General features: G+C 36.2%; 1 protein-coding gene across 2 annotated transcripts in view; it reads right to left on the reverse strand.

Annotated features, from left to right (window-relative positions):
• Positions 1–26,108, reverse strand: part of DYNC2H1 (dynein cytoplasmic 2 heavy chain 1) — a gene marked incomplete at both ends in the record, with an annotated part of 362,190 nt that overhangs the window by 141,756 nt on the left and 194,326 nt on the right. For both annotated transcript variants that reach the window (XM_079708170.1, XM_079708169.1), the window contains 6 exons: positions 838–998; positions 14,242–14,314; positions 15,304–15,435; positions 17,229–17,306; positions 18,101–18,151; positions 20,168–20,233. In XM_079708170.1, the coding sequence (XP_079564296.1) occupies positions 838–998; positions 14,242–14,314; positions 15,304–15,435; positions 17,229–17,306; positions 18,101–18,151; positions 20,168–20,233 (561 nt within the window). The remainder of the gene's footprint in view (positions 1–837; positions 999–14,241; positions 14,315–15,303; positions 15,436–17,228; positions 17,307–18,100; positions 18,152–20,167; positions 20,234–26,108) is intronic.

A 26,108-nucleotide genomic window follows, 5' to 3' on the forward strand; every position in this document is an offset into this window, starting at 1 on the left:
ATCCCTAGAGTTAGTGCAAAACCTGTACAACTAAGCCTAACTCTCTGCTATTTTGCTATCTTCTACTTATATTCCTCATAACATTCTCACTTGTCAATTTTTGGTTGCTGTGAAAGTATTCTGCTTTTTTAATCATTATTAATTATTTTCCCAATGAAAAAGATTCATTTTTTTCACATGTCAAAAATTGAGGGTAAATTAATTCATTTTCAAACTTACATGCCAACTGAATTGAAAAAGAGGTGCTAATCTGAACAAACTAAAACTCAGAAATTTAGCTCAGGACAAAATGGTATTACACGAGACAAATATATTATCTTATCAGACTTCTGGAGGTTAGAAGTCCCACTCTTCTATTGATCTATTTTTAAATCAAGGTGTCAGGGTTCGAAAATAAAGGTAGTACTGCAAGGCTGTTCTTTCTGGAGGCTTTAGGAGAGAATCCTTCCATTGTCTTTTCGAACTTCTAGAATCCACCTACATTTCTTTGCCTGTGGCCCCTTCTACCATCTTCAAAGCCAGCAGCACAGCAACTTCTCACCCCTTTGACCTCTGCTTCCTCACATCTCCCTCCTTCACTCTGCCTCTTCTGCCTCCTTCTTAAAAGGACCTTTATGACTATATTGGGCCCAAATGAATAATCCAGGATAACCTCTCCATTACAAAATGTTTAACTTAATTACATTTGCAAAGTTCCTTCTGGGGATCAGGATGTGGACACTTTCCAGGGACATTAGTTGGTACACCGCAACAAAAAATGTCTGTACCATTAATAGAATCAAGTATGGCAGGAAGATCAATAGCTGTAGCAAAAACAGCAGGGTAATATGTACTGACCTGATGATAACACTCTCCACTTCTCTCAGCATTAGCAAGTTCTTGGAGTTCCTGAGAAGGATCAGCACCCGGGGAAATGATTATCAATATGGGTTCAATTTCTAGTGTCTCTTTGTATAAACGTTTGAGATTTAGAGGAGGTGGGGACAACTCTTTCAGTCCTAAAAGATACATTAAAGAAATTACAAATAAATAGCAACATGAACCAGAAAAAGTCTATTAAAACTAATTGCATGATATATAAAGATAATAATTAAGTCAACTATAATCCTATACATATTAAAGGTTTCTCACTCTAAAATCATTCACATACTAGTAAGAACTAACATTTATTGAATGCTTAAGGTGTCAGGCATTTTTCTAAATGCTTTACATCTATGACATCATCTAATCCTAACAACAACGTTAAGAGGTAGGTACCCTGATTACCACATTCAACAGACACAATCAGCACTGCAGTCTTAATATACAATTCTCTCCCTACAAAAGAAGACTGAAGCCAACCATATTACCATACAGGTTTTCATTCATTTATATAACTGAGAGCCTACTCTGTGCCATGCATATGCGGAATCAGATTATCACATGATGTGGTAAATAATATCACTGTCATGATATAGGACAAAGAGTAATTTCTTATGTCCTTGCATTAAGAGAAAGAAAAAGTGGTATAGAATGAAAAAATGCTTATTTTGGAGACAGAAATATAGCTCTTACTTTATGTTTGTTAGCTAAATGACCCTATGCAAATCACTAAAACGCACTGTGCCTTGGTTTCCTCAATTGTAAAACAGGGATAAAACAATCCATAGGTCATTTGGAGGCAAATAGGATACAAAATAAAAATAGATTCTATTTATTCATCATGCACTCTACGCTAAGCATACTGAAGGAAATTGAATGTCTTCCCAAACACCACCCAGCCACTAACTGCTAACTGTATTCAAGGTAATTCATCTGTTCTTTTTTCTATTCTGAAGCTCTTCACAAACTGTAAAGTCCTACACAGACAAGAAATTATAACTTCACTGTTATATTTAAAACTCTTCTGCTAAAATTTTAATGTTTCCATTATTAACGTATTTAGTAAAAGCCAAGCTAAAGAAGACCCACTTCAATTAAAAATCAAAAACACACTTGTCTGAACTGAGCTAAAAAGAAGAGTATGACACAAGTGTTTAGAAATAGAGGATTAGGGCTTCCCTGGTGGCGCAGTGGTGGAGAGTCTGCCTGCCAATGCAGGGGACGCGGGTTCGTGCCCCGGTCCGGGAAGATCCCACATGCCGCAGAGCGGCTGGGGCCGTGAGCCATGGCCTATGAGTCTGCGCGTCCGGAGCCTGTGCTCCGCAACGGGAGAGGCCACAACAGTGAGAGGCCCGCGTACCGCAAAAAAAAAAAAAAAAGGTAGAAATAGAGGATTAGAATGTAACAGAATGAGTACAGAGGAAAGAAGGGCTTTCTTATATCCTGAACTGTAGAAATGAACAGATAATATTGTATCTCAGAAATCCTAAAATAGCAGGAAAAGACATTCTTAAGGACTTCTGTAACAAGCACTTTAAAATGTGAATTCAATGTCATCAAGATGGGCTAAAACAGGCATTTCTAGATGACCATCCTGAAAAGACAAATTTCACGCCTGAACTCTTCCCCTGTATTCTTCATAGCAGCAAGAAACAATGCTAAGCAAGGATTTTCAAAGACAGAAACGTTCCTAATACTAGGGGAAATTTACCCCAACAGCCATGTAAAATTGATGAATTGCTTCTAGAGGCATATCTTATGAATTTTGTTTTTAATTAAACTTAAACTGATAACACTCATTCTTTGTAACAGAAAAGAATTCTTATATACTCGTGGCAATGTAATAAATATTTTTATTTTCATATGTTCATTTATTTACTCATAAATTCTCATAGGCATTTTAGGCCAATGAAATGTACTGTGAGATGATAAAATGCATCAAAAGTCTTAAAAATGCACATTGCCCTTGACTCAGTAATTTAAACTATAATTAATTCAAGAAATAATTCAGAATATGAATGCAGAAGTATGTACAAGAATTTTCCTTGTAGCTCTTAATATTAGTTAAAAACTGGGGGAAACAAGTTTTCAGAAACAGTAGTCTGAATGAGTAATTTCTGATAGTGATATAAAGGAACTGAAGTTACAAAAATGGTGAAGTAAAAGATCATGCACTTAAAAGCAGATTAACACTGTTTGAGGAAAGCATCCTAGGAACCTGTTTGGAAAACTCAGAATTTTGGAAGAAAGTACTAACCATTCTGTCTCCAGACTGCTGTTCTGGACTAGAGCTGAAACATTTCCAGCCTCCAGACAACTCTGCTCGCTTCAGACTGGCCACCACAATCCTAATTGGCAAGAACCAATTCCTTAATACCTATCCTATTGCTCCTCTTTCTCCTGAATTCAGTGGTTTTTGTATATTGACAGACTCCTTGGTTTGTCTCAAGTCTGAAGTCAAGGGGAGAGTCCGTCGGCCACCAAGGACCTCTCTGTTCAGTCCTGAGCAGGATTTTCCTCAAATTGTAGGACTTGTCCCTATACTTGTGGCCCTAAATATATAAAGGAATATGGTTATACCATCTCTTAGACTTTCTCTAATTGTTGAATATTGTGCAATATTTAATATATTAAAGCCATCTGTCCATTTATCTTTATTTCAAAAATCTGAACATATGGCCAGCATATACTTGAGCTCAGTGTTTGATGGTGAAATTTAAATGTGGATAAAATAAGAATAGTATACCCATGAAAAGAAAAGTAGATTAGGCAACATGATACCATATTGTATATGCATCTATGTGCCTAAAAGTAATAGAAAGGTGTACATAAAAATGTTAATGATGGGCTTCCCTGGTGGCGCAGTGGATGAGAGTCCGCCTGCCGATGCAGGGGACGCGGGTTCGTGCTCCGGTCAGGGAAGATCCCACATGTCGCAGAGCGGCTGGGCCCGTGAGCCATGGCCGCTGAGCCTGCGTGACCGGAGCCTGTGCTCCGCAACAGGAGAGGCCGCAACAGTGAGAGACCCGTGTACCACCAAAAAAAAAAAAAAAAAAGTTAATGATGATTATCTTGTAATGATGGAAAAACAGGTGTTTATCATTTTTACTCCTCTATATCTTCTCATAGACCTCTAATTAGATGTACTATGTGATAAGAATATGTCAAAATGTATATAAAGATATTTTCATATAAAATGACCACAAACATTTTAATTATATGCAGTATGAGCTACTGTCAGTTTGTTGCAAATGCTCCTGAGAAGGATAGGTAATTCTGGTATAATACATTTCTCCTTATCTTTTCTAACAACTACAGGCATATCTCAGAGATATTGAGGGTTCAGTTCCAGACCACTGCAATAAAGCAAACATCGTGATGAAACAAGTCACATGAATTTTTTCGTTCCCCAGTGCATATAAAAGTTATGTTACACTATACTGTAGTCTATTAAGTATGCAAGAGCAATATGTCTAAACAAACAATATACATACCTTAACTAAAAATACTGTATTGTTAAAAAATGCTAACCATCATTTGAGCCTTCAGCAAGATGTAATCTGTTTGCTGGTGGAGATTCTCACCTCATTGTTGACGGCTGCTGAATGATCAGGGTGGTGGCTGCTGAAGGCTGGGGTGCCTGTGGCAATTTCTTAAAATAAGACAACACTGAAGTGTGCTGCATCGATTGACTCTTTCTTTCACCAACGATTTCTCTGTAGCGTGCAATGCTGTTTGGCAGCATTTTATCCACAGTAGAACTTCTTTCAAAATTGGAGTCAAATCCTGACACTGCTTAATCAACTAAGTTTATGTAATATTCTAAATCCTTTGTTGTCATTTCAACAATCTTCACAGCATCTTCACCAAGAGTAGAATCCATCTCAAGAAGTCACTTTCTTTGCTTATCTGTGAGAAATAACTCTTTATCCATAAATTTTTTTAATCATGGGATTGCAGCAATTCAGCCACATCTTCAGGCTCCACATCTGATTCTAGCTCTATTGCTATTTCAACCATATCTTCAGTTACTTCCTCTACTGAAGTCCTGAACCTCTCAAAGTCATCCATGAGGGTTGGAATCAACTTCTTCCAAACTCCTGTTCATATTGATATTTTGACCCCTTCCCATGAATCGTGAATGTTCTTAATGGCATCTAGAATGAGGAATCCTTTCCAGAAGGTTTTCAACTTACTTTGCCAAAATCCATCAGAGGAATCACAATCCATGGGAGCTATGGCCTAAGAAAATGCATTTCTTAAATAACAACACTTGAATAGCAAAATTATTTCTTGATCCATGGGCTGCAGAATGGATGTTGTATTAACAGGCATGAAAACAACACGAATCTCATTGTATATTCCCATCAGAGCTCTTGGGTGACCAGGTGTATTATCAATGAGCAATATTATTTTAAAAGGAACCTTTTTTATTTTCTGAGCAGTGGGTCAACAGTGAGCTTAATCTAGTATACCATGTTATAAACAGACGTGCTGTCATCCAAGCTTTGTTGTTCCATTTATAGAGCACAGGCAGAGTAGATTGTTAGCATAATTCTTAAGGACCTGAGGATTTGTAAAATGGTAAATGATTGGCTTCAACTTAAAGTTACCAGCTGCATTAGCCCCTAACAAGAGAGTTAGGCTGTCCTTTGAAGCTCTGATGCCAGGGATTGACTTCTCCTCTCTAGCTATGAAAGTCCTAGATGGCATCTTCTTCTACTAGAAGGCTGTCTCATCTACATTGAAAATCTATTGTTTAGTCTAGCTACCTTCACTTATTATCTTAGCTAGATATTCTGGATAACTTACTGCAGCTTCTACATCAGCACTTGTTGCTTTACTTTGCACATTTATGTTATGAAGACAACTTCTTTCCTTAAAGCTCAAGAACCAATCTCTGCTAGCTTCAAACTTTTATTCTGCAGCGTTCTGACCTCTCAGCCTTCGCAGAATTGAAGAGAATTAGGGCGTCTCTCTGGATTAGGTTTTAGCTTAAGGGAATGTTGTAGCTGGGTTGATCTTCTACCCAAACCTCAAAAACTTTCTCCATATCAACAATAAGAATGTCTCACTTTCTTATCAGTCATGTGTCACTGAAGTAGCACTTTTAATTTCCTTCAAGAACTTTGCCTTTGCATTTATATCTTGGCTAACAGTTTGGAGCAAGAAGCCTAGCTTTCAGACTATCTCAGCTTTGGACATGTTTTCCTCACTAAGCTTAATGAGAAAGACACATGACTCCTCCTTTACCTTGAGGACATTTTAGTGTTATTAACTGACCTAATTTCAGTTTGTTGTGTCTCAGGGATAGGGAGGCCTGAGGAGAGGGGGAGAGATGGGGGGAACAGCTGGGTGGTAGAGCAGTCAGAAACACATAATGTTTATCACTTAAGTTCAATGTTTAATGTAGGCATTATTTGGCACCTCAAAAACAATTACAAGAGTAACATCAAAGATCACTGATCACAGATCACCATAACAAATATAATAATGAAGAAGTTGGAAATATTGTGAGAATTACCAAAATGCAAGACACACACATGTTGAACAAATGCTGTTTGAAAAATGGTGCCAAAAGATTTGCTTGACACTGGACTGCCACAACCTTCAATCTGTAAAAACTACAGTAACTGCAAAGTGCAATAAAACAAGGTATGCGTATACTGACTGAAACATATGTTTTATTTGGAAAATACAAGCCAATACAGAAATTATCTTTTAAAAGTTAAAATGATTATCATATCATTTTTTTTACATCTTTATTGGGGTATAATTGCTTCACAAGTGTGTGCCAGCTTCCTCTCTACAACAAAGTGAATCAGCCACACATACACACATGTTCCCATATCTCCTCCTCACCATGTCTCCCTCCCTCCCACCCTCCCCTCCCACACCTTGAGGGGGCCACAAAGCACCGAGCCGATCTCCCTGTGTTATGCAGCCACCTCCAACCAGCCATCCACTGCATGTTCCGTAGTGTATATATGTCCATGCCACTCCCTTGCTTTGTCACAGCTTACCCTTCCCCATCCCCATATCCTCAAGAACATTCTCTAGTAGGTCTGTGTCTTTATTCCTGTCTTACCCCTAGGTTCTTCATGACATTTTTTTTCTTAAATTCCATATACATGTGTTAGCATACGGTGCCTGTCCTTCTCTTTCCGACTTACTTCACTCTGTATCACAGACTCCAGGTCCATCCACCTCACCACAAATAGCTCAATTTCATTTCATTTTATGGTTGAGTAACATTCCATTTTATATATGTGCCATATCTTCTTTATCCATTCATCCAATGATGGGCACTTAGGTTGTTTCCATGTCCTGGTTATTGTAAATAGAGCTGCATGAACATTATGGTACATGACTCTTTTTGAATTATGGTTTTCTCAGGGTATACGCCCAGTAATGGGATTGCTAGGTCATATGGTAGTTCTATTTGTAGTTTTTTAAGGAACCTCCATACTGTTCTCCATAGTGGCTGTATCATTTCACATTCCCACCATCAGTGCAAGAGTGTTCCCTTTTCTCCACACCCTCTCCAGCATTTATTGTTTCTAGATTTTTTGATGATGGCCATTCTGACTGGTGTGAGATGATATCTCATTGTAGTTTTGATTTGCATTTCTCTAATGATTAATGATGTTGAGCATTCTTTCATGTGTTTGTTGGCAGTCTGTATATCTTCTTTGGAGAAATCTCTATTTAGGTCTTCTGCCCATTTTTGGATTCAGTTGTTTGCCTTTTTGTTATTGAGCTGCATGAGCTGCTTGTAAATTTTAGAGATTAATCCTTTGTCATTTGCTTCATTTACAAATATTTTCTCCCATTCTGAGGGTTGTCTTTTGGTCTTGTTTATGGTTTCCTTTGCTGTGCAAAAGCTTTTAAGTTTCATTAGGTCCCATGTGTTTATTTTTGTTTTTATTTCCATTTCTCTAGGAGGTGTGTCAAAAAGGATCTTGCTGTGATTTATGTCACAGATTGTTCTGCCTATGTTTTCCTCTAAGAGTTTGATAGTTTCTGGCCTTACATTTAGGTCTTTAGTCCATTTTGAGCTTATTTTTGTGTATGGTGTTAGGGAGTGATCTAATCTCATGCTTTTACATGTACCTGTCCAGTTTCCATCACCTATTGAAAAGGCTGTCCTTTCTCCACTGTACATTCCTGCCTCCTTTATCAAAGATAAGGTGAAAGAAATTAAAGATGATAGAAATAGATGGAGAGATATACCATGTTCTTGGATTGAAAGAATAAACATTGTGAAAATGATTCTACTACCCAAAGCAATCTACAGATTCAATGCAATCCCTATCAAACTACCACTGGCATTTTCCACAGAACTAGAACAAAAAATTTCACAATTTGTATGGAAACACAAAAGATCCCGAATAGCCAAAGCAATCTTGAGAACGAAAAACGGAGCTGGAGGAATCAGGCTCCTGGGCGTCAGACTATACTACAAAGCTACAGTAATCAAAACAGAATGGTACTGCCACAAAAACAGAAATATAGATCAATGGAACAGGATAGAAAGACCAGAGATAAACCCACGCACATATGGTCACCTTATCATATCATTTCTTAATTTAACAAATAGACACTTTAAACTCCATGAGGCAGGAATTTTATCTGTTTTGCTCACCATTTTGTATACAGAGCCAAGCATAAATTCAATTATTATTTCTAATATTAAAATACCACAGAAGATAAATATATATTCATTAATCAATTTTATACAATATTTCAACATATTGGAACATTTTGGATTTAGAGAAAAAACGCATGAAAAACATTTTACTGTTTAAGATAACACAGGTGACACTCATTTAACTGGGAATTGCATGTTAGCCATTCCACCCACAAAACTCCAGTAAAATCCACATTGCACTTTAAGTGAACGTCGTCTATATATAATTATTGGTTTTATTAACCCAACTAATTTTGACTCATGACAGCATTTGAACTGTCAGTGTCAATCATTCAAAACTATTCAATAAAGTTAAAGACACAAAAATGTTCAGGGGGCTTCCCTGGTGGTGCAGTGGTTGGAAGTCCTCCTGCCGATGCAGGGGACACGGGTTCGTGCCCCAGTGTGGGAGGATCCCACATGCCGCAGAGCGGCTGGGCCCGTGAGCCATGGCTGCTTAGCCTGTGCGTCCGGAGCCTGTGCTCCGCAATGGGAGAGGCCACAACAGTGAGAGGCCCACATATCGCCAAAAACAAAAACAAAAACAAACAAACAAAAATGTTCATTGCATTGTGAATTATCAAAGCGTAAAACTACTTGTAAATCACTGGGATCTTATATTTTGACCTTAACAGTTAAAATACATAAATTCTCTCAAAAGAAAAAAAGAACTAATAATAAGTCAACGAAATAACTCTAACCTTTATTGTATTTTATTTTACTCAGACAAAATGTTGAGATAATAAAAAAGAAATAATTTGCAGTATAAAAAGGAAGGAATATTGCTCCTGTACTTTTTAGGTACCTGAGTAAAGAAAGCAGCAAGTTACTATCAAACTATTATAGTTAGCAAGTATAATTGATTCATTCTTCCTCATTCACCTCATCCTCCCTAACAAAGAGACTGATAAGAAAATTACTTTTCCTTTATCAGAGAGAAAAGACAACTCTTAAAATGTAACAGAAATATCAATGAAAAGAAGGAAAATCAACAACCACTATCTAACCTGACACACATCAACCAATTAAATGGGAAAATACTCTTTAGAAATGAAATAATACTCAAGCCTGGAAACAAACAAAAAATGTCAAACATTTTGTGGTAGAGTAAAATTCTAAAGATATCACTTTCAAGATTCCTACCCCTTGGTTGTTCAATCAAACACTAACCTAGGTACTTCTATGAAAGGACTTTGTAGATGTAACTAAGGTCATGTATCTTAAAATAAGATTATCCCATATTATCCAAGTGTGCCAATTTAATCACTTGAGCCTTGGAAAGCAGAAAAACTTTTCCAGCTTAAAGTCAAAGAGATGCAGCCTGAAGAGAGAACAGGAAAGATGAGGAAGAGGGGGCAGTCAGAGATGTGAAGCATGAGAAGAAATCAATCTGCCATTGCGGGCTATAAAGAAGGAGGAAGCGGGCCACAAATACAATCAAAGAATGCAAATGCTTCTAAAAACTGAGACAAACTTCTAAGAATTCAAAATGACAAAAAGAACCTCGATTCTCCAACTGCATGGTGCAAATTCAGCTGAGTGAGTTTGGAAATGGATTCTTCCCAGAACCTCCCAATAAGAGTTCAAATGACCAACACCTGTATTTATTTAGCCTTGGGCAACTTGGATCAGAGAAACCAGGAGGGCCTACCAGACTTCTGACCTATAGAACTATGAGATAATAAATGGGTATTGTTCTAAGCTGCTAATTTGTGGCAATCAGCAGCAATAGAAAGTGAATACACATTTCCTTATGTCCTTCCTTTTCTCTTAGACACAGACTTCACAGGACAGATTGAGCTATGGAAGCAAAGATCATGGGATGGGATGTTAGCATGGATAAGAGAAGTAGAGGAATGTAAAACTAGGAAAGTTTCAAGGCTCAAAAAGACTTTTTGATGAAGAACCTTTGAGAAGTTACTGGTTCTTGTAGCTATTGCACCATCTTCTGTGAAGATGAATACCTCAATACACACAGCATAATATTGTGCTCAGAATAGTTATTAAATCAGAAGTCAGAATATCTGCATCTGGTAATTACTATTTTGAAAAAGTAATGCAATAGATTCAAAACTGCTATTTTGAAAAAGTAATGCAGTAGACTGTGTTAGTACACAAGGCTTGGTTTGTAGGATTATATTAAAGCAGCACGCCTGAAAGTTTTGAGGCGTGTTCTGCTAACTTAAATCTTCAAACCAAAACTACTTTCATACATGCAACTGTATAAGTTACTATTTTAAAGTTTATAGATTATAAAAAGGATTGCTAAAACTTAATAAAAGTCTTTCCATATGAATAATGTTTGAGAAATTACATTTGAAATCAAATCTCTAAAATTTTATTAAAAGATAAGTGCTTGTCATTTTCCAGCAATATGAACTTTTAAAACTTATTCATACAGTAAAACCTCCAATTTTATATAAAAACTGTATTAATAAACCACTTGACCAAATACAAAGTCATCCGGCCATATACCAGTATATATGGCTTTTGCTTAGAAATAGGTAGAGTATGATTTTAGAAGTATATTAAACTTTCAAAGCATTTGAATATGTGCATATCATGAGGTTTTCACTTACGCCATTAAACCTTAAATGTCATTTAACCTAGAGATGAAATAATACAATACAGAAGTATTCCAGAGAGTAGGTAGAGGTTCATACTACAAATTCAATAAGAAAGGTCATGTGCAATGTGGCACAAAGAGCATATTTTTAAAGACTACATGAGTGAGAAAAGAATAGCCTCCTAAGAACCTCTCTGAAATTGCCTCCTTTTACTTAAACTTGCATTTGAGTTTTAGGAACAGACAAAAAATATATATAAATGAGCAAGAAATATATCAGTTAGTGTTAAGAAATGGGTAAAGAATTAAAGCAGGTAGATGTGTTGGTAATGATTAGATGGTCCGGAAAGGCCTCTCTGAAAATGCAACATTAACATCTGAATGATACAGAGGAGCCAACAATTAATAAAAAAGAAAAAAACAAACAAAAACAGAGAACAAACAGTGCAAAAGCCCTAAGGTTGTTTTCCCCACGAAGGCACAGTGGCAGGGAAGAAGGAAGCAAGATGAGGTTAGAGAAGAAGGTTGGGGTCAGACTGTGTGGGGCTTTGTAAGCTTATACAGTCGACCCGTAGACAATGCAGGGGGGTTATGGACACTGACTGTCCACAGGCAAAAATCTGAACATAGCTTAGAGTTGACCCTCTGTATCCGTAGTTCCTCTGTATCCACGGTTCCTCCACACCCACAGTCCCACGTACTCAGATTCAACCACCTGCAGATCATGTCGTACTGTATTATTTACTATTAGAAAAAAAATCTGCATAAAAGTGGACCTGCACAGTTCAAAACCATGCTGTTCAAGCATCAATCATATATAAATCTGGAATTCATTCTAAGTGTTTTTTGAAAAGATTTTGGAGATTTTAAGCAAAAAAGAGAGATGATTTGGTTTAAGTTTTTAAAAGCTCACACAGCCTTCTGGAGAGAATGGACTGAAGAGGAAGTGCAAACTGAGGCAGGGAGACCGATGCGGAAAGCGGTCTCTGATTTAACACACACTTACAGTGCCCATGAGCCAGAAGCTGTTTAAGGCACTGGGGCACAACCATGAACAAAATAAAGCTTGTGCCCTCATGTGGCTAATATTCTAGTTGTGGAAAAGGAAATTAATAAACAAGGAAATAACAATATGTCAGGTGGTGATAATAGTTAAAATAAACAAGGCGAAGGAGGATATGGAGAGCTGAGGAAAGAGTATATTATATAGACAGTGCTCAGAGAAAGTATTAACTTAAAAGATGACAACTGAGCAGAGAAGCAAGGCTGATAACTCGGGGTAGAAATCTGCTGGAAGAAGGAACAGCAAGTGCAAAGGCCTTGAGACTGCAGAAACAAACTTGTGGCACTAGAAAAACAAGAAAAAGGCTACTGTGGTTGTTAGAGATTGAGCAAGGGTGAGAGTGGTAGGAGATGAGATCTGAGGGGAAGAAGAGGACCAGAAGAGGTAAGACCCTGTAAGACACTGGAGGTACTCTGAGAAAGATGAGGTGTCATCAGAGAGTTAGAATGGAGAAGTGATATGATCTAACTTATATTTCAAGAGACACTCTAGCTGCTATGCTGAGAATAAACTGGAAGTGGGAAAGAAAGAAAGCCTGATATGATGGTGGCTTGAACAAAGTGGTAGATGGTAGTGGAAGTATGAGAAGTAATTAGATTCTCCACATTATGAAGATAGAGCCAAAGCTATGGCAGTAAATGAGGTGAGAGATGATGGTGGTTTGCATTAGGTTGGTAGTAATGACACCGAGTAAATGAATTCAGAGTAAGTTTTAGAGTTGGAGCCAAAAGGACTAGCTGGTAGATTGGGTATATGAATTAACAAAAAGAGAGAAAGGATCACTTCTGGGTTTTTTGTTTTGAGCAACTGAGTGGATCCTAGTACAGACAAATCAGAAGTTCTGTATTGGTCATCTGACATTCATAAGAAAACATCAAATGAGCATCTGTATATATGATCCTAGAATTCCACAGAGAGGTTGGGGTTAGAAATAAGAGATATAAAAGTCAGTAATTTAAAAACGATATTTAAAGTTAGGAACTGAATGAGGTCATGAAAGAATGTACAATAATGAAAGAAGGGAACCCAGGGCAAGACTGCAGTGGAAGGAAGAATACTCCAACATTTAGAAGGAAGGAAGAATACTCCAACACACAGAGAAGCAACCAATAAAGGAAAGAGAAAAGGAAAATCCTAAAAGGGTTGAGAAATTAAAGAGGAAACATGATAATCAAGAGAAGAAAGTGGAAAGTGTTTAAAGAAGGAACAAATGGACAACTCTGTTGAGAGATCAAGTAAGACAAAAGCACAGAAGTCACTATTGGAAATAGATATATGGAAGAAGACCTCATTAACCTTAACAAGAGCAATCTTGTGGAACTTTAGGGGTGAAGTACAAATAGAATGAGTTGAAGGCAGAATAAGAGTTGAGGAAATGGATTACTGTGGTCTTTGACTATGGACACACTTTCAGGATGTTTTGTTGTAGAAGAAAATAAAGAAATGGGATGATAGAAAGGGGATAGAGGGTCATGGGCAGCATTTTTAAGACAGGTGATACTAAAATATGTCTGTATACTAACAGAAAGGATCCAGTAAAGAAGGTGAAATTGATGATGCAGGAAAAAGAGATAGTGGCAGGAATGAAAAAGGAAAGAGCAAATGGCTGGCCTTTAATTGGAGCGAGGACATTCATTCAGAGTAACAGAAAGGAAAGCAGAATGAGTATGAGTACCATTGTAGATAGCCGGTAGAACTGTTAGTGGGAAATAAACATTTTCTGTCTTATTGCTTCTATTTTCTCAAAAAATGCTAGTAAAAGGTTACTTCAAGGGACTTCCCTAGTGGTCCAGTGGTTAAGACTCTGTGCTTCCAGTGCAGGGGGTGCGGGTTTGATCCCTGGTAGGGGAACTAAGATCCCACATGCTCCGTGGAGTGGCCAAAATAAAAACAAAAAACAAACAAACAAACAAAAAAAACCAGGTAGAGATTGTAAGATAAGTAGGATAAAGGGGAAAAAATGTATAATCTTTCTAAACTAAGGTCAGCATAGAATAAAATGTAAATTAAAAACAAATAATTCAGGTCATTGATCTAGTTCTAGAAAAGAAGTGTACTTACCCAGAGTTTTACATGCAAAAAGAGTCATGGCACTTTGCAATCTGTCTGGTCTGAGAGCCTGTACCACAAGAACCTTAAAATAAAGTGCAGAGTATTTTTAAATAATAAAGTTCCTACAACAGCTGTAACTAAACAATAGTTAATGTTAAATTAAACAAATGTTTACCACAATATTTACTATGCCTAAAACTGTCACAATAAGTATATAAAAAGACACGTCTTTAATAGCCAAAATATTACTAAAATTCATCAGATCTATCATCAAAAGTAAACATCAGCAATGTAAGGGTCATAGCGTTAGCTATGTCTTCAGGAACTAATAAAGGGCCCAATGGCAGGTGAAAATAAGGGTATGTAGGTAAAGCATTCTTGGTGACAGCAGTGCAGAAGCATAAAACTCTTAACTAAAATTTTCAAACTACCAATTTTATGCTGAATCATATCTATCTGTTCCTAGATATTTAAGTTTTCAAATGAAGTTTTTCTCAGTTTTTTTTTTTTTTTCGTTGCTTTTAAACACACTTGGTGAAATAGAATTCAACAAGGGGCAGAAGCACAGCCAGCAGCCTAGTTAAGAGATATAAATGGAAGGGTCAGTTCCTGGAGCATCAACTCCTGCGTCCTCTCTAACCTAAGACTTTGGTCTAGACAAAAGACTGAGTGGAACCCACCAGTATGTTTCATCATTATATTTTGAAACAAAATGGAAAAAAAAAATTCCCTGTTCCTCACCAGAAGGTCTTTTCCTTAGAGAGAACTCTGGGAAAAGAGTGAAGAACCTGTACAATCTATACCTTAACTTCTTTCGGTAAGACGTGTTCTCTATTGAGAAATCCCCCTCGGGTCAGAGGCAGAGAAAGTAAGAAAAGCTACAGTGGGAGACACCCTACCCAGAAACTTTGCCAATGATTTCACTGTCTGGACAAGGTGGCAAAAGCAGAAAGCCCTTTCCCAAATATGCCCATTAAGGTTATGTGACACTCTAAAGGCAAAGCTTTTATTTAAATGGCTTCTGAGTGACAAGAAAAACATTAAATACATTTATGCATTTAGACAATTTACCTGCTGAAATAAGGAAACTTTCTTTGCAAGAATAGATGGAAACTCTTGCTCACACATTGAATTATGATAATAAGTATGCCACAAAGCTATGTCTTCAAAACAGAGGGTCTGATAAAGACTGGGGAGAGCAATCTAAAATATAAAAATAACCATATATACTGAGCTACAAGCAAATATAAATACACACACACACACATATCCATACTAAATACACACACACACTAAAAAAAGTAAGTGGAAACCAATTATTGATGTTTACCGTTTGTTTTCTAATTCGTGTTGGCTTATTTAATCACTTCTAGATCAGAAACAGTATGGCAGACTTATCTAATCCAGAATTAAATAAAAGCAAATATTTCCAAAGTAGTACTAAATCAATACTGCAAGTTAACAAATCTTTTCTCTACGTAAAAACATTTGTACCTATCTCCACCTTGTGGAGAAAAGAATACTTTCATTAAAACCGTGTGCAAATTTTAACCATTGCCAGAATGGAGTTCCACATTACAGTGTAAAAATATGCCCAGTTTCAAATCTTGACTCTATACTTTCTCAGTGACCATAAGTAAGTGACTATATCACTCTGGGCCTTAGTTTCTTTATCTGTTAAATGAGGACAACAACAGGAGCCCCCTCACAATGTTGAAAATATCTAATGAGATGATCCATTTTCAAATTCTGCATAATACCTTGAACATAGTAAGTCATCAATAACTGCTGGCTACTCCTACCGTTTTAACCATGTGCTACTGTACCATTAGAATAGTTGTGAAGAAAAGCAGGGAAAGGAAAGGAAGAATGGAAACATGTTACAGATTTTGAGAGAAGTATATTTGTCTTTCATTCCCCACAAAAACAACACTTTAGCCTGAGTAAAGAACACAGACAAAGCTGTTGGGAGTTAAGCTTTTTCTTCCCCATGCCCCCATCCTCACCACCCAGGTCATACCAGAGGAAAAAACTGTGGGGAGGGGAAAGAAGGAAGGAGAGAAAGAGAGGGAAAAAACACTATATTTGGAAAACCTACATATCAAAGGCATGTAGGAATGTGGTGTCAGAATGCCTGAATTAAAATCATAGTTCCAAAACTTCCCAGCTATTTGATGTTGGATAAATTATTTAACCTGTCTACACCTCAGTTTGCTCTTCTCAAAAACAGGCATAATTATGACCTCTTCAATAGGTCATTGTGATAATAAAATAAGATAATACATCTGAAGTATTTAACATGATGCTTGGCACATAACAGGTCCTCAAAAATATGTATGAAATTGAAAAGAAAATAGGTTCATGCGTTTTGTAACTAGCTGCACTGATTCTTATTTCTCATCTGTAAAAAGAAAGTTAATAATACCTCCCTCTTAAGGTTTGTGTGATAATTGAATAAGATAATTCATTTGAAAATGTTTTATAAACTAAAATGATAATAAAACACTAATGTATATTATAAACTTTCTCTGAATACGAAAGCCCCCCTTTCCTAAATGTTTTGCATTTCTTTACTTAACAAGAAATTAGTATGTGAAAAAAAAGCATCATTATAATTTTTAGGTTAACACAGTTAGGATTTTTTCCCAAGTGTAACCTCTCAGTAGATCAATTGTTCAAACAATTTTAACTGTATCATGTTGATTATTATTAAGTTTGCCATTATGAGTTCATGGAATAGTTCAGAGGTCCTGCCCAATAATCCAGAAATCTCTTCAAATTCTCACTATTTTTCATAATTATTGATTTTTTGCATTCTATTAAAATTGTTTAAAGGACTAATCAGAATAATTCTTGGATATTCTTTTACTCAGGGATTTCACATCATTTTCACAAAAATATCAACACTGAGTATGAATAAGTAGCACATAAATATATAAACAGAAATAACTCAAATACTAAAAAAATAAATCTCGTAGTAGAAGAGGAAGGAATACCTTTAATGTTGCCACTGCCCAGCTTCTTTCCTGATCTATCCAAGACGGAAGTTGATCACGTATTCTTTGTTGAGAGTCCTTTTTAATAAGAGCAATTGTTTTTCTTAGTAAATCTGGTAAAACTCAGACTTAAAAAAAAAATAAAAATTGACCAGCTAATTTTATGAACACTACTTTGAAAAAAACTCATTCTATGTATTTTTTAATTTTTATCTATTTTACAAGTCAATATGGTAAAATTCTACATAATGTAAGGTACTGGTAAACATTTAGACAAATGTTGCATTCATTTTCATAGGGCTTAATCTTTTGTGAAACTTCAGAAAACTCAAATGTAATAAGAAACTTCCATAAAATTATATTATTTTAATTATATTTTGCATTTCAGACATAATCTAGGTTTCACATTACAGTTTGGATAGGTTGCTTTGAAGAATAATATTATCCATTACATGTTTAAATAGAAAATTACTAGAGAAAAAGCTAAATTTGAATAAAGTTGTCAAAAGTTAAATGAAGTAATTTTTAACTTTACTTATATAAGAAAATTTTCCTAGTTATGTTACGAGGTTTGATCTTCTTCGAATTACAAAACTGTTCTTGGAACCAAATATATATACACTGAAAAAAGAAACCATATTAATTTCTTATATTTAATTAATATTCTCAAAAGAATACATGTACTCAAGGACAAAAAAACACATATAGGTCCATTTTCTATTAGGGCAACAGAGGCAAGGATATAGTCCTCTAGTTAAAATATAATTTCAACAGTAATTTAAAACTTCTCTCAAGCAAATTATATTTCATGAAATCAAAGCCAGAATTATTTTTGCTAAGAGTGAAATAATAATTTTGTTATTCTAACTTACAGCTTTCCGCAACATGTCTCCAACAACCACACCTGTAAATGTGTCCCATTCCTATTAAATAAAAATTTGAGAAACACACAAAAAAATATTCTAACCATTTAACAAATCTTTTTAAATTCCCCCATAGGACAGCTTACAATTTAGCTTTCTAAAAACATGGAAAAAATAAAACTCCTTTCAAACCTTCCCACTTCTACTACATTAACATTATAAGAATGAGTTCATGTACCATACCAACATAAAACATTAAAGCAAAATCTACTAGAATCATTTTAAGACAAAAATAGAACTACAGGGCTTCCCTGGTGGTGCAGTGGTTGAGAGTCTGCCTGCCGATAGAGGGGACACGGGTTCATGCCCCGGTCCGGGAAGATCCCACATGCCGCAGAGCGGCTGGGCCCATGAGCCATGGCCACTGAGCCTGTGCGTCCAGAGCCTGTGCTCCGCGACGGGAGAGGCCACAACAGTGAGAGGCCCGCATACCGCAAAAAAAAAAAAAAAATAGAACTACATTATATATGTGAGTCTCAACATCTAAAAATTTAAATGTCTTATTCAATTAGCATTTGTCACTACCTTTAATGTTTCCTATTATATATTACTCCTCACTAATAGATAAGCAGTAAGGTGCACCAAAAGTTTAAAAATTGTGTATACTGGGAAAAATAGAGAAAAGTACTACCATTAACTTATCTTTTCCAACATATTGGGAGAAGACTGCCATTGCTCCTTTTTTTTTTTTTTAATTAACCCATGGAATCAAAATTGATCACATGTTACAGAATCTAGAGCTCTTAGAAAATCTATGTCTTCACTCTGAATGGGTTACCCATGCAGATAATTATGGGCACTACAATATTATTTGTTACACATTGGCCAGCAAACAAAGCCAAGACATATTAAAATTTGAGAGCAATATGGAAAAATTACCAAAGCAACATACTTCCTGCCTCCACCCACTCTGACCACTCATTCTCCCTACTGAAGTTATACAGTCACAAATAAATAAAATACAAATTATCACTACTACTTTGCGTGAGTCAACGAAAACTGTTCTCCTTTCCCAATGATAATTTATTTATACTCCAGGAGGGAAAACTAGGGAAAATTAAGTCTTATACAGCAGAACATATTGAGCATGGTGAAAAACATTATACAGGAGGAGGGAAAGGCATAAAAGTAAACAGTGTAAATAAAAAGAGGCAAGTTAAATTTGGAAGAAACTATACAAGTCAGCCAGAGCATGTGGAGTTAGAGAAAAAGAGAGAACAGTCACATGGAATGGTATGCATTCCTTTAACTATTCAAATGAGGGGAAACCAGAGCATAGTTAAAATCTGACCATAGAGAGTTAAAGGTTACTAGGTCAAAGTGCACTGTCCATATATACTATTCGCTGCCACCCTGGCCACTGAATGCTCACTTTAATGATAACGGCATAATAATGAGAAAAATCACTTACAAATAATTTTTTTAATATTAGAATCAGGTCAGAGATGGATTACTTAGCTCTATGTTGAAGGAAATTCTTTTCAAGTTTGAGAGGGGGTTATATGGTAGACCAGAAGTGAAATCACAGACAAAAAAAGATAAATTATACATTAAAAGATTAACATAAACCCTCAGGCTCAAAGAAGGCTTCTGAGAACTGCCCACCTTCTTGCTTCATCTGCTGACTCTGAACAAGTCAGTGGAGATAATAAATAATGTAGTGGCATACCCATATTGTTTGACTTTTTTATATTTATCAGTTCCACTGCTTAGACGAGGAAAACAAGAAGGCTGACTCTTCTGGTGCCCTGGAAAAGTGGACCTGTGTTCAGAAAAACCTAGGTAGCATGGTAAGTTAGAGTTCTTTCCCTGCCTTACCATTGCTTCAGAATACTGGGCTCACCCAAACGAGAGTAGAACTGTAAATCAGCATCTTACACTAAACTTCTAACTAAGTAAAAAATAGATTGACATGTAATTTCTAGTCTTAAGTAATTTCTAATCTAACCATAAGTCTGCCCATTACCAGATTTCTATGCAACTCTTTTAATAATTTTCTCCTTTCCTTCCACTTACATTTTCTTGAAAAAGTTCAGGATGCATGCCTCGAACGAAATGCAAAGCGAACATCAACTGATCAGCCTGAAAAGAATAACAGATGTTATCTTATTTTTTCTAAATTTGTGTTTTTGGAAAAGCATAGTCCTTAAATTTTGGTTCACAAAATCTGTATTTTGTCATCTAATAATCTACTTTTATCAATATAAGAAATGACTATTCAGGTGGCATCTACATATGACAACTCGGGGACGAGAGTATAGAGAGAGTGCTAACACTTTTAGAGATAGTGCTAAGGATTAATCAGTGTGTACATCTCATTAAAAAAACGAACAAACAAACAGATTTAACTAGCTGAAATATGACTGTGAGGTTTAGATTAGTCATTACTAACCAGATCAACCTTTTGCACTAGTAATCTTCAATTTGTCATTGTGTATGTTATATTCTCCTGAATATTCTGTATGTCCCTAAATCAAGAAACTTCACTTCTAGAAATTTATGCAGGGGATCATAACTGTACTCTTAGAGAAGAAATAAGGATATTCATTGCATGGTTTTTAAATTATTTATTTATTTATTTGGCTGTGCTGGGTCTTAGTCACGGCACACGGGATCTTCACTGTGGCACGTGGGATCTTCAGTGTAGCGTGCAGGATCTTCGTTGCATCATGCAGGGTCTTTGGTTGTGGCACGCGGACTCTTAGCTGTGGCATGTGGACTCTTAGTTGCGGCATGTGAACTATTAGTTGTGGCATGCATGTGGGTTCTAGTTCCCTGTCCAGGGATCAAACCTGGGCCCCCTACATTGGGAGCATAGAGTCTTAACCACTGGACCAGCAGGGAAGTCCCACAAGGCTTTTTATAATGGAGGGAAAACTGAAATAAATGTTCAAAAGTCTATCATGAATAACAATCAAATCAAAGTGTATAGCATAGCTCATATTGTTTATTTAAACAAATATGTTTATATAAACAGATATGGATATATATCTGCAAAAGAAATTAGAAATAGATAACAAAATTTTTATCAGTGATTTATTTTTTAGATTACAGGTTATTTTTATTTCCTTATTTTTTCTTAGGTGTATTTTGCAAACTTTCTAAAATAAGCTTATATCATTTCCGAAAAAAAAAAAAAAAACAGCAACCAGTTTACTAACATAACAAAACCATCTGCTCAAGCACCATCTTTCCTACCAAGTTCTAATTCAAACTTTATTTAGCTTTTCCCGTATTGTAAATAATACTTTATTCATATCTAACATTATATCTATGCATGCTTATAAACCTACAGATAAATATAAAGATATTACAATACAATATATGCAAAAGATATGCTCAACAAAAAAAAGATCCTCCTGTAAATACTACCAGCAAGTGATCTCCTTGCCTGCAAGAAAACCACCCCTCTGTTGGAAAAAGCCAGTGTCTTGAATAATACAATACAAAAGAATAATTTATTTTATAAAAGTATATATTGGGTATGTTTGTGTGTGTATATATATATATATATATATATATATATATATATATATAGCAAGTACTCAATAAATATATATTAAGTGAATAACTAAAAAACAAACATATGTTCACAACTACAACATAGTCAATGAGTGAAAATAAAGCATAAAAACTGGAAGCAGATGGCCATCACTCAGGTATGAGAAGAACAGTTACAACCAACTACAGTGTATATAAAATAGCTACCATGTGACTTAAAATATATAAAAAGCAAGGCATATCATTGGGAGAGATGTGTAATGTTCTTAGGAATTAGATGGTTAGAATTCAGATTTGGCTGGGGACTTCGCTGGTGGTCCAATGGTTAAGAATCCGTCTTGCAATGCACTGGACACTGGTTCAATCCCTGGTCGGGGAACTAAGATCCCACATGCCGCGAGGCAACTAAGCCCGCATGCCACAACTACTGAGCCCAGATACTCTGGAGCCCGTTCATCACAACTAGATAGAAGCCTGCCCACTACACTGAAGAGCCCACTCTCCACAATGAAAGATCCCGCATGCCACAACTAAGACCCAACACATCAAAAAAATAAATAAGTAAATATAAAAAAAGAGAATATTAAAAAAAGGAATTCAGGTTTGGGATTGAACAGTAACTAGCTTTACAAGGTAGTAAGATGCTTATTTTACACACTAACGAATATTGTAAATGATTATAATAGCATCCCTCATCTAAGGTAAAGAAATAATGATTAAGATAAACAAGACAATAAATGTATTACTTTGAAGGCTTTATCACTTAATAATACAGTTAATTCTTTTTTACACACATATAATGCACACACAATATTAATACATTTATTTAGCCATTTCTTTCTTTGAACTAAGGAAGAGTAATGTAGTCTCTAGTGTTAGTGGAGAGAAGAGAAGGCTCTACAACTCTCTGAGCCCCAGATTATCCACTGGAGTTAATGAACTACTTTACTGATTATTACTGAGCCAAGCTCTAAAATGTTGGCAAAAAATAGGCACATATTATGTAGTCAATAAATGGGTAATGGTGGTCACCCTTTTCTTTGTTTTCTGGTCACAGAAGACATCCTGACCTTAGGGATAAGCCTATAATCAAGTTGGCCCAATCTCAATATATTGCACCACAGATAATGGTACAAAGGATGCCGTATGACCCAAGCCAGGCCAACCAGGATCATCTTCTATGATTTTCCAAATGGGAGATGGCAGAAGAAAGCTGTTTATGGTAGCTGTCTGGTTGCCTAGTTGTACCAATGAATCCCTTTAGCCATAAGAATTTAACAATGATTTTATAATGAGGAACAATGATAATTCAAGAATAAACATAGAAATATAGTTTACTGAGAGACAGAGGACACATTTCCCATTACACTGAGGTAAAATCAAGAATGAATTAATCAAGCTTAAGGATTTTCTGAATATTTGTTTCAAAAAAAATAATCTGTCAATAACCAGAGTTTAGAAAACATTTTTGACCTATAATATCCTTGATCTTCCCAGCTTATGAGTCAGAAAATTTGGGTGTTTTAATTTAAGTTCAAGTTATTTCAGTATGCTTGGGTTCTGTTACAAAATAATTTAATATCAAGAGGATACATAATAAACAAAATTTTAACTGATCATCTATATAATTAACTAGCTGAATGAAGAAAAACAGTAAGAGACAGTAGACCACTGGATGGTATACGTCAGCCACATATTCCATACCATGCCATCACACACACATCATACTATAGTAAAAATTTAAAAAGAGTGAGGCTATTAGAGCAAGATTAATAAAATATGAGGGAATCTTAAAGTCAACTTTATAGCTGACAAGAAGTTCACATTTCCAAATGTAATGGTTTGTTTTAGCCACATTCTATTACCAAGACGTCTTTGGCATCATGCAAAATGGGTTTGAATTCTAGCTCCAACACCCACTACATCTGAGTAACCTTGAGAAAGGTTAAAGCTCTAAATCTTGGCTTCTTCCTTTATATAATAGAATTGTTGTAGGAATTAATTAACAATGTGTTAAAGCACTTAGTGCCTAGAAATCTGTAAGTCTTAAAAAGCGACAGATAGTAACTATCTGCTTTACAGTAAAAAGATATAGTATGTAATATTGGAAAGGAAATTTATTTCAAAAATATTCCATAAATCCCACAAATCTCAGAGACTAAGAAGCAGTAGAAACTGTAATTCATTCATTTTATTTCTACTCTATAATATTCATTGCTTTCAAATATGTTTAATGAAAAGTCTAAGTAGATGTTACTATATGAAGAAAAATCTTATTTTAATCTCAAAGAAGTTGATATAGGATAGAACTTAGGCACTCACACTTGTGCTTGAAGCTAAATCATACATTTAAAAAAATATGCCATGCACATTTACCTATACTTCCAGAAACTCTAAAGGGTTAGATACAATACTAAAAGTTTCAAAGTTATCTAAGCAGAAGAAAATTATCTAAATTACCAAGATTCACTTTAATAACCACAGGTTATAAAATTTCTAAAGACCCAAGCAAAGAACTTCCATGTTTTTATTATAAGAAAACACATTTTGATAGGAAAAATACCATGATTCAAATTAAGTGAGATGTAAGATAAATACAATCATGAGATGCTATATTATTTTATTTGTAAAACATAATATTCATCTGAATTTTAATCAATCAACTAGCAAATTCATTTGAAGAAAGAGGCAAGGTGAGCTGCATAGGCATAAAGCTTAGAAGGACTTTGCATGAAAAAACTTCTATTTAAACATTACCAGACATTCTTCTTATACCATTTCAAATCTTTTAGACAATACTTCCATGAGGAAGGGGAAACAGTAAGAATCATATGGTCTCGCAACATTTTTTTCAACCCGTTTCTGTACTCAGGCCCAATATAGTTGGAAATTATTTAAATCGCCAACAAATTCCATTGTTTTGTATCTATTTGAAACAATAAACTGTGATGAAGAAATGATATGTAAAGGTACTAACTGTGCTACTTATCCTATGTCTAAGGTACTTAGGTTACTGAAATAAACACTTTAGAACTCATGAAAAAAAAAAGAATGATATAGCTAATAATCTAAACTAAAAGTACTAGACAATTGTCCCCATTTGGTTTAGTTCATTAAAAGTCTAAATTTTCTGCTATAAAACAAGTCAATCATTTTTCTGTTCCAGGTCAAGATGCTTTCAGTGCAATGTGATGTGAATACTAATAATTCTCTCTCTACTTCAAGAGTCTATTGTTGTCATACTGCTCTCACTAACACAACATCAAAATGAGCATTAGAGAAGCTCTGGCAGTCAGTTTAACGTGATGCTGACTGCTAAAAACTGAAAGCCTTTCACTAAAATGTAAAATTGATCCCAACCTAAATAAGGTTAGAGTGCTAAATCTTGAGAAATGCACCTCAGTTTTACAATTAATGTGCTCTCTGAATTCTTATTCACCACTGAAACTCTATGGAATGCTGAATTCAAGATGTAGATTTAATATTACTCCTATAGAAATATGAATTTTACAAAACAGATATTCCATTATCAATTAAAAACATGTCTTAAGAGACCTTCAAGATGGCGGAGGAGTAAGAGGTGGACATCACCTTCCTCCACACAAATACATCAGAAATACAACTACATGTGGAAAAACTCCTACAGAACACCTACTGAACGCTGACAGAAGTCCTCAGACTTCCCAAAAGGCAAAAAGCTCCCTATGTACCTGGGTAGGGCAAAAGAAAAAAAAAAAAAACAACAGAGACAAAAAAAATAAGGACAGGACCTGCACCTCTGGGAGGGAGCTGTGAAGGAGGAAAAGTTTCCACACACTACGAAGCCCCTTCACTGGCAGAGATGGGGGGCTGCTGGGGGGAAGCTTCGGAGCCACACAGCAATAGGGGTGCAGAGGGCAAAGCGGAAAGATTCCCACACAGGGGATCGGTGTCGACCAGCACTCACCAGGCTGAGAGGTTTGTCTGCTCACCTGCCGGGACGGGTGGGGGCTGGGAGCTGAGGTTCAGGCTTTGGAGGTCAAATCCCAGGGAGAGGACTGGGATTGGCTGTGTGAACACAGCCTGAAGGGGGCTAGTGCACCACAGCTAGCCAGGAGGGTGTCTGGGAAAAAGTATGGACCTGGCTAAGAGGCAAGAGACCATTGTTTCGGGGTGCACAAAGAGAAGGGATTCAGAGCACCGCCTAAACAAGCTCCAGAGATGTGCGAAAGCCATGGCTATCAGTGTGGACACCACAGACGGGCATGAAACGCAAACGCTGCTGCTGCAGCCACCAAGAAACCTGTGTGCAAGTACAGGTCACTATCCACACCTCCCCTCCCGGGAGCCTGTGCAGCCTGCCACTGCCAGGGTCATGCGATGCAGGGACAACATCCTCAGGAGAACAAACAGCGGGCCTCAGGCTGTTGCAACGTCATGCTGGCCTCTGCCACGGCAGGCTCGCCCAGCATTCCAT

Source organism: Hyperoodon ampullatus (genome assembly GCF_949752795.1).
Source record: "Hyperoodon ampullatus genome assembly, chromosome: 7".
NCBI lineage: Eukaryota > Metazoa > Chordata > Mammalia > Artiodactyla > Ziphiidae > Hyperoodon > Hyperoodon ampullatus.